This window comes from Alligator sinensis, unplaced genomic scaffold (assembly GCF_000455745.1).
Source record: "Alligator sinensis unplaced genomic scaffold, ASM45574v1 scaffold157_1, whole genome shotgun sequence".
Classification (NCBI taxonomy): Eukaryota; Metazoa; Chordata; order Crocodylia; family Alligatoridae; genus Alligator; species Alligator sinensis.
In genome coordinates this window covers 177,143-187,245 of record NW_005842316.1, presented here as the reverse complement: position 1 = coordinate 187,245, position 10,103 = coordinate 177,143, and the positions used below count along the sequence as shown (strand labels likewise).

General features: G+C 46.9%; 1 protein-coding gene across 1 annotated transcript; it reads right to left on the bottom strand.

Moving 5' to 3' along the window:
* Nucleotides 1-7,240: 7,240 nt before the first annotated feature.
* Nucleotides 7,241-10,084, bottom strand: SLC25A5 (solute carrier family 25 member 5; the record flags this gene model as incomplete). The annotated part of the gene is made up of 4 exons (XM_025209922.1): nt 7,241-7,655; nt 8,413-8,553; nt 8,708-9,194; nt 10,019-10,084. Coding segments are annotated over 4 exons (852 nt in total), but the record flags the coding sequence as incomplete, so codon positions are not given.
* Nucleotides 10,085-10,103: the final 19 nt, after the last annotated feature.

Genomic DNA, 10,103 nt, shown 5'->3' with positions numbered 1-10,103 from the left:
GTACCTGGCACAGCCAAGCTCTTTAAATGTCTTGGAGACACTGTGACTGTGAAGATATTTTAATTAGCAAACTACTATGATTAAGAAATAAATGATTCATCACCGCAAAGTATTTTATTGCTCTCCGCCACAGGCACAGAGGGCCTTTATTTCAATTTACAATGACTGTGTCCATGATAGGAATCTGTCCCCCTTTTGCTGTACTGCTGTAGTTAAAGTGCTACAACTTGTGTGTGTAAAGAAGGCCAAAAGGCTGCAGCGCAGAATCATTCTCTTGTTTCTCGCACATAATGGGTCTGGGTCAGAGCCCAGAGAAATCAGTGGGAGTTTTTTAATCCACTTCACTGAGCTGTGAAGCAGGCCTGTAGTTCCAAGATCAGCAGAGCCAGCAAGACTGTCTTCCCAAAGCCTGTCTCCTTCAGTAGGACTCTTCCTCCCAACCCTCCAGGGAGAGTAGTGCTTTCCTACTGCACTCAGGCAGTAGATCTGCCTACTCTTTATGTTTTCTTTTGCCTTTCGTTCAGCTTGGACAACGCAGGTAGATTTAGGTCAGCGTCAGTTCCCTAGACCCAGTGCGTGGTGAGGCCGGGTTTGGGCACAAACCCCACATAGGGAGAGTGCCGAATTTGTTTAACTCCCACGCTGGTATTGTTTTCTAAAGGAGACCGCTGAGACATTTGTACTAGGCCTGGGGATTTTAAAAACCAGCTTAGTACAGAAATCTCAGTTGGGGCAAGCTGGAGTAGTGGCTGCCCTGGGCCTGTGAGTTCAGACAGCCTCTTCAGCTAGGGTCTTAACTCTGAACCTGTTTGGTGGTGGTTCATTTTCAGCCCAGAACTTAAAAGCTAGTGGAAGGCTTGAGTCTGCCACCTTTGTACATATCCTATCCTACCTTACACTGGAAGTTGTCCTCCAGGCCCCAGTTCACATTTGTTTGTGCCAGCAAGAAAGCCCCTGACGCAGAAAACTTACCCCAGGTTTCCCCCAGGCATTTTAAGCCTGAGCCAGGAGGAACCATGCCTGGAGCATTGTCATGTCCAGCTCTTCTCCAGCTGCCTGAAGGCTTGAAAGGGCCATAGCAACAAGATGGGTTGGGATGGGGCCCAGGTCTACTATAAGCTGCACTGGGGCTCACCTGCTGCATGATTACAGTGCATTCCATAATTCCTACAATCAGTCCTTGGGTATCGCTCGTGATGCTTCCCTCTCCTCCTGTGCTGGCTGGGATGTGCCTGCTTGCAGAGCAAGGCTGTCCTCATTGCGAATGGAAAGGGCCCAAGGGGAGATAGGGCAGCCCTTACACTGCTGGCCCTGGGGAGGCCGTTGGGATTGCTCTCAGGAGAAAGTTTTGACCTTGGGGAATAGTCTGACCCAACATGTTTTACATAAACAAAAATATTGCATAATGGAGCCCGGCAGCAGTGGAAGCAGAGAGAGAACACCTATAGTGGGGGAGGTTTCGACAATCCTGACTCACTGATGATGACATATCAGTGCTATTCATTCCTGAATAAGCCAGAGACAAAGGCTGTTACTCATATAATACTGGGTCTTGAATGTTTTTGTTTGGCCGGCCACCTCTGCATGAGAGGGGCAAGTTTATAAGTACATTGCTTTCTTACTCCTTACCTACACATTATAGCATCCACGTCAGTTCTTACAACAGTATTGCAGGGCTAGAGACCAAGCACACAGAAGCAGCCCACAGCTGGTGGTCTGGGCTCTGTGTTTGGAGGTACACATCGCATATTCAAGCCTTAATAGCAATCAAGGGGATCAAAATAATGATCCAGGGCCAGGAGAAATGACCGCTCACATCAGTTTATCCCAAGCTGCTGAGACAGATCACAACTGCAGACTGTGGTTTTGCTTTAGAAGTTTGGCAGCTTAGATTAGGCTCCCCCTCTCATCACTTTTGAAAAGTCTTTGGATATTTTAGATTGTGGTTGACTTTCCTGATTGTATCTGGTCTTGATTTATGACAGCTATAGTGACATAAAACTGCTGGAGCCAAACAATATCATGTGATTTTAGATTCTTAATTAGGTTTCATTCATTTGCTGGGTTGCCTTGGCTACTTTCCATTTTCAGTCTGTACATTTAACAACAACCAGAACAAAGTAGAATGATTTAAAATGGAGGGACATTAATATCTGCCCTGAAAAGCTTAGATTCAAAGCACTTTTTTAACAAGACACTTGGGACTCAAAGGTATCTGTAGGCAGTGAAAGGTGCCTCTTACTAACACTTTCAAATGCTAATTTTCTGTATTTATTGAGTCACTTTGGTAAATACTGGACAAATAAGGGCATTAGACACCACAACAAATGCAAAGAAGAGTTCATAACCCTGAAGCAAAGGGGATGAGACTTCGGTTCTGAACCAGAGATGACTAAGGTCAATGGGGATATTTTCCTTTTCCAACCTGTAAATCAGCCTGCATCAGAACTCTGGGATACAATTCCAGAATCAGGGCCGAACCCTCCTAAATGCTGGAAAAGCTTCAATCTGAATCTCAGTCTACACTTGGCAGCTGACCCACATGTCTATAGCAGTCCAGTCAAAACTCTGAGTCCATAGCCCCTGGATTTGAAATCTGCCATTTGAGTGTCTTTGTAGCTTGTAACTGTGCCATACAACAAGTAAGTGAATCCATGGGACTCTATAACATAAAATAATTATTTTAAAATTCTAGAATTGGCTTATTGGGTTGCACAAGAAGCAAGGGGTTTGATGATCTGTTTTATTGGTCTGCCAGTAGAGTTGGGAGAGATGTTGGACAAGACTTCAGGCACCAGGTGCTCTTCTTCAAGTTACCTGCAGGCAGAGAGCATGCTCCTTGTTGGGGAGGTGCTTGATTGGGATTCAGGGACTGTCTTCCATTCAGTCTTTGTAGATCCTCTCTAGAACAACTGCTGGTTGCTTGTAGGCATGACTAACAGTCTAACGCTACTACTAATTAATTGTATTCATGCCAGCTCTAGAGACCTGAGGAAATGGCCTCTAGCCTTCAAAAGACAATCACCAATTGCAGCTATATGCTCTGGTCTCCTTCTTGCTATAAAGCTGCCTCATCGAAGGAGGCTGCTTTATCTTTCTCCGCATATAAATAGCCTTCCTGTTGCCTGTAGAAAAGAAAGACAAGGGATCTTGTGGTAGGCAGTGCGTGGTGTCCTATTGCACATGCACAAGTTGGATACTCTCCAGAATACAGAGTACAGTAATAGGTGTTGATCTCACAGAACTGGAAAGTCCACCCCTGATTGTTCCCCAGAGGACAGACACCTCCCCTTCTTCAGAGCACATGACAATGAAGCTTAAAGGGAAAACCTCTAGGTTGCCCTGGATCTGCAGACCAGCCTCTTAAAACAACACAGAGAGGGGAAGGGGATGAGGAAGAAATCAGGGGCCTGTCTCATGTAATTCATTCCAGGCTCTTGTGTAGTCAATCCAGTTGCACACGGATTTTCCAATTAGTGTCTTTAATCAGTGGCCAGGGCTAGCAATGAAGTGCACGCACGATGATACGTCAGTACTTCTGCCTTCTAGTAGGGACTGCGAGGTTGTGACAGAGGTGGTTTTCATGAATATGCAGTCCACTGCCCATGGGGGGAAGTACAGAACTGGCAGAGGTTCTGAGGCTCAAAAATAACTCATCTCAAGATGCAAGTTGTCCTGCGTCCCTGCCTCTCTCCTCCGCAGATACTTCGAGGTGTGCTGAACAATGGTTTGGAACAGCACAAGAGCATTAACCATTCCAGATTTTATCCAGTCATGATAAGCTTCAAGACCATTGCAACTTAGCCTGGACCCCATTTCTGCATGTAGTTGAAAGGAACATGTCTCTGGTTATTGTGACCCCTGAAGAGAGGGCATGTCTCCATGGTGCAAGGTAGTACTGCAGAGATATCCCAGGCTGCTCCACACCTGTTAGTTCCAGAACAGAATGAACAGAGCCACATTATGGCTGAGGAGCAGGATTTATTAGCCTGCATTCAGCAACACGCCAATGCAGCCCTGTTCCAGAGCTAGTGTACTTAGAGCGGGAGGGATTGCAACATTACAACCTGTCCCAATTCATGCTTGTTGCTCACAACCTTGGCAACCAGAGGGTAGGCAGAGGAGAATGATACTCCTCACCTACTACAGAGTTGTAGAGTGGAACAAAGCTGAGTCATTTTCTGTTCTGTTTGTAAAGGTCTCTAGCTGTTGTTATGCTAAAGGATCCCACAGTGGCACAGCCCAGTTCCCGGTGCTTGAGGGTCTTTGGACCATACTGAACCTCATGGCTCATCCTTATGTCCAGCTATCAAGTTGGGAATACACTGTGCCCATGATTCCTTCACTGCTCTGCCACGTGGATGTCAGACTTGAGGAAGGGATAGCGTGCAGCTGTAGGGCTGGCAATGTGCCCTTTCAGTGAATGAAAAAGCAGAGTCCAAATACACAGTGATCCAGCACTGGAATGAATCATAGCTTTGCTAGCTCTGCTCTTACAGAGGAAAGTGAAAGCTGGGAGGAGTCAGTAGGAAGGGCTTGGCCTGCCTTAAGCACATTGCTATGTCAAACATTTAGCGCCAGGCTCAGCCTTCCAGAGCAACGAGCAAATATTTAACATGACCCTTTGCGGAGCCTTTCTGCGTCAACACCTTGTCAGCAGAGGATTTCCAGCCGCTGGCCTGCCACAAGGTTGTCCCCATCCATTCTAGTGAGCAGGACATTGGGAACCTTAGTTCTGTTAAAGATCAAAGCCATACTACACGATTAAGGATGGTGATATGCAGACACCCTCAGCCAATCAGTCTTCCCCAGTTAGATTAAACAGCCACATGGAAGTAAAATACAAAAAATAGATATTTTTAATATTCCTGATGGGAAAATTCTGTTTAAAAACTGCATCATAATGGACATAACTGACTATTGCAGTTTCCCCCTCTGTAAAATGAGAAAAATGATATTGGCTTCCTTCACAAGGTAGCCTGAGATCTAGAGACAACGAGTTCTATGTATGAGCTAACTGTTACTAATACAGTTTCACCAAAGGAGGCCAAGTGTTGGGAGACTGAATTTCCCCGAAGGCCCTAGACCAGGGTGGAGACATGTTAAGAGCAGCATTAAGGAAGCTTTTGATACCACTGCCGGCATTTCCTGCTGGTGAAAGAGAGACAACTTCAGTTGCTAGTACTCTTACCCACTAAGAAAAAGTTTTGTAGGCAGGCTGTGAAATACCTGCATAATTTCTATTAAACGTACCTGGTACTCTTGATGCTGTTTTGAGTTCAATAAAATCTCAGCCCCCATGTACCAAGCCAATCACATAAAATGGATGAACAGGACTTGGCTACTCTTGACTTTACAGCTGAAGAAACCAGGTTCTGACACTGTCCTGCTCCAGTTGAGTCAGGCTCAGCAGCATCCTACATGTGCAAAGCCACTTGGAAAGTAAATAGAACACTTACTCTCATCCTGGCAATTTTCCAGCCTTGCATTTCCACCTCTCAGGCTGACAGTAAATGTTTCACTTGCCCCAGTGAGCTAATCCACATGCCAGCAAGAACCTCCCAAGCAGCATTTCTGGGAGACCCTTGACATTACCCAGAAAAGCTTGGCAAGGCAGAAGCTGATAAGAAGCAAGTGCTTCTAAGGAGGCTAGAGGAGGAAAGGGGTGCAAAAGGGGATCCAACCAGGCTGATCCGTAACATGCATTTCACCAGTAGAAAAGTGGTCTTTTGGGGTGATTAAAGCCCAGCTGCTGGTTGGGTCAAAGTACCAAGCCACAACAAGGACCAGTTTTCAATGACCTGCTCTTGTTTTCCCACCATCATCTCTTGCATGCCTATAGAGTCTTCCCCTTGAAAGCAAAGGCTCTTAGGTCGTTTGGGGTATGCATTGTGGCTTACCCAGATCCCTGGTACCACCATATGACCAATTGCCTCTTTTTCATGTTGTCACATTCCTTGCCACTGCTGGCATGTCTGGACTAGAAGAATTTTTACAGCAGAGAGCATGCCTGTGTTGTAGCGTAGCTGCTCAGCAGCATTTTTGAGAGCTGGGAGTCCTAGTGCACAGGTCAGCCAAGAGTGACTATGCTCCATGTGCCGTCTGTCTAGAGATTATGACCATGATTAGTGGGGCTGTGTCCTCCATAATCCACATGACATGGATTAACTTCACAAATAGGAACAGTTACTAGAACTCTGCAAGGGAAAATGATGGGTAGGTCCCTGGCTCAGACCACTTCACCAGGCATGTTAGGTAAGAACTCCCAACAGACAACCAAGTTGCAGATAGAGGCCGGATTGTCTGTCAGCGGTGTCTGAGGGACATCATTTCCCTGAACTAAGGGTGAGAGGCATCCCCACACTTTGTATATAGGCCAGCTGATCTACCAGGGGAGGAGGGCCAAAACCCAGAGCAACTTACTGGGTAACCCACCCACTATATGGTGTAAACTAAGGTGCCAATAATCCTCCATTATCTTCCATGATTCCTCCATGGCCTCACACACTTCATCAGGAAAATAAGATCAACCTGATATTAGTAAGCCCAGCACTACCCTTGAAGAATGCTACAGCCACATAAGCACAGGCAGGCTTTGCAGCACAGCTGCTCTCTCAGGAGCAGATGTTGCCTAAGCCTGGCACTGAATGTGGGTGTGTCCAAGTTGAGTTTTGTTTTTTAAGCTAGTGGCACTTACGTTAGCTCCCATTGCTAGTCCTCCCACTAGATTTGTAATTTTCTATCCCTATTAAAAGCATCTTAGTAGGAACTCCACTTCAGAGACATGCAAGTTAACAGTTAAGGTGCTTGTTTTGTTTGGAGAAAGTAGACTACTGACACTTAAACTGCTACTTCCCTGTGCTCCAGCTGATGTTAGTGCAAATACTAGCAACTACCTTGTTTAGGCTAGAAATAGAGCTCTGTACAAATCAAAGATTCAGTTAAGAAGAAAAAACAAACAAACAAACAAAAAAAAGTATATGCTGGGACTGTCAAAACTGACAGTTGAGATTGTGAAGGGGACAATCCCTTTCCCCCAGTTTAAGAACAGGGTTTGCTACAGTCCCATTTCTGATCCCTGAATTACTTACTAGAGAAGTATTAAAATGAGTGTGTGTTACATATTCATATGCACCCAGACTGTATTCCCCCTGCCACCATGTGCAACTGAATGTTTCAGCTCCTTCCCCCACAACCCTCCTACTAGTAGCTGCAAAAAAGCATACAAAACACAAAATAATTTGTTTCAGATGTTTTTTCTTTTTTAATTTCTTTAAACTTGTTAAACAGGAGTGACTGAAATAGAAACCACATTTGAGTCCCATCAGGGGAATGACTTGATACAAGAGCCAAGGTCAGGCAATTGACCCTCCCCTTACCCTTTGCCAACCAGTTTAGCCACCAGCTGTAGCTGATAACTAGACAGTTTTGATACAGTCCATGAATGGTCATAGTAAGTTACATAATACAACATGCCAGTTCACAATGGGAAATAACTTAAGTGAATTTTTTGATTTCATCATACAAGACTAAGACAAAAGCACCACCCATTCCTCTGAGGACATTGGACCATGCACCTTTGAAGAATGCCTTTCCACCTTCGTCACGAGCAATCTTTCGCCAGCAGTCAATTGTACCAGAGTACATGATGTCAGCTGTGGAAGATAGAGGTGGTTAGTGTATCAAGCACAAAGGGACAATGGCTTAAGGCTCCCAGTTTTGCCACTCCAAGGAGAAAGTCTTAACATGTGTGCCCTTTAGGAAAGAAAGGTCTTTGGCTACAGTTGTAAACACTGATGGGAATAGACAAGAGATCAACTGTATTTAACATACATTTCAGAGTCTGTATTTTAACAGAGACTTTCATTTACAGGGTCCCTCCAAAGTTATGTTGCTGCTACAGCATCCTGATGGGTTATGCCATGTGCACCATTCTGTTCCGTTTCAGGTTGGTTTTTTTTTTAAATTTAAAACAGCAGTGTCAACAGCAGTAACAGTGTTGTCTATGGAGAAGAGCTCTTAAGTTCCAATCCTGGCTCAGCCATTTACTTGCAGTGTTACCTCTGACAGCAACAGGCAACACTTGCCCATCAATTGTTACATCAATGAATGAGTACCAGTCTTCAGCACACTACATCATACTCCCATGAAGTATCTAAAGGTGTAGCCAAGTGGTAGTTGCATTAAGGCAACAAGGCATTAAAGAGGAGAGAGTCTCTCCGACAACCCATTCCAATGTTTAGATACAAGATCCTACAACTGAAATAGCCCACCACCCCTTCCAGAACCTGGCATTTAAAGACATGCTTGCCTCCAGATGTGCATTACTTTCCACCCAATTCTAGCAAGTCTCCGTGGAGAGTTCTAGCCATCCACCCTACAAGGCATCCTACAAGGAAATTGGAAACATACCTGCTTTACGCCCAGACTGCATCATCATGCGACGACGCACAGTGTCAAATGGATAGGAGGTCAACCCAGCAACAGCAGTAACTGTCTGAGCAATCATCCAGCTGATGAAAATATGGGTGTTCTTTGGGTCAGGAAGCATTCCTACAGGAGGGAAGGGGGTACGGTTCAAGTTAGGAAGACCAAAAATCAGCACAATGATACTAGCCAGCTACTTAGTTTTTCTAGGCTATTTTCACAGTGGGGAAGGACTCCTATTTGGCCTCTGAGCTACCTTACATTGAGACAAAGAACTTACCCTTAGCAGTGTCGTAGACGCCAAAATAGGCAGCTCTGTAGATGATGATACCCTGCACAGACACATTAAAGCCTTGATAAAGGCCCCGCAGCCCATCAGACTTGAAGATCTTCACCAGGCAGTCACCAAGACCTCTGAATTCTCTTTCAGCTCCAGCTTTACCGACGTCAGCTGCCAGACGGGTTCGGGCAAAATCAAGAGGGTAGACGAAACACAAAGACGTAGCACCGGCCGCGCCACCAGATGCCAGGTTACCAGCAAAGTAACGCCAGAACTGGGTTCTTTTGTCAACACCGCCCAGGAAGATCTGCTTGTATTTGTCTTTGAAAGCAAAGTTGAGGGCCTGAGTTGGGAAGTATCTGATCACATTGGCCAAGTTGCCACGCCAGAAGGACAAGAAGCCCTGCTCTCTGGGGATACGGACAACGCAGTCAATGATGCCCTTGTACTGCTTCTCTACCGTGATCTGCTTGCTTGCATGCTGCACCTGTGGGACATTAGGAGAAGCTGGATTAATAATCACTTGCTTCCTTACCAAGGCATCTTTATGCTAGTAAAGAAGACCACAAGAAGCGTCTATAGTTTCCGCTAAGTGGAGTTTGCTTTCACCTGCATTTCACCATTAGCATCCAACTCGGTCCTGAAGTGACCACCTTACTATACAGATGAAACCACTTTACACTAAAAAAAACAAACAACCCAGCAAATCTGTCTTGAAAATGGAGACCTGCCACTTTATTGGTATTTAATAAATGCAAGATGCCAGAGAGGCCCTGGGAACAGGCATCCCAAAGCCTCGCTAGGTTAACACCCAGGCATCTGCACCACGTGAACCCGAACTGAGCCAGAGGACAAAAAACCCAGCAGGGCTCCCTCAGCCGGCGAGGAAGCCAACAGGCCCTCTTCCTGCTCAGCGTGGCTTCCTGTACGCAGCGGCGATTCCTGCACAGCTCCAGCGTGCTGCATCCCCGGCCCGTTGCGACAGCTCGGGGAGCGCCGTCCCCATCCAGGCCTACCACCGCCTCTCTTCGGGCTCAAGGGCAGGAGGCAAGGGCAGCATCTTCCGCTCGGGCTGGCTCCGTGCAGCCCCAGAGCCCAGCGAGGAGGGGCGGGAGCAGGACGGAGCCGGTTTAGAGGAGACCCCCGCCCCGCCAGGCCATGCCCCGTGCCGATGGGAGCGGGGCCAGCTCCTGCATCCCTGCCGGGAAGGTCACGGCTGCCCCGGGCTCAGGGACAGCGCCGAGCGCCGGGCCGCGCCCTCTCCTTGCCGCGACCTTGGGGCGGGGGATGCCCGGCCTCGCTCCCGCTCACCTGCAGCAGCAGCTTCACCCGCTCGATGGGGGCGACGGCGGGCTTGGAGATGGCGGGGGCCAACCCGCCCGCCCCGGAAGGCCTT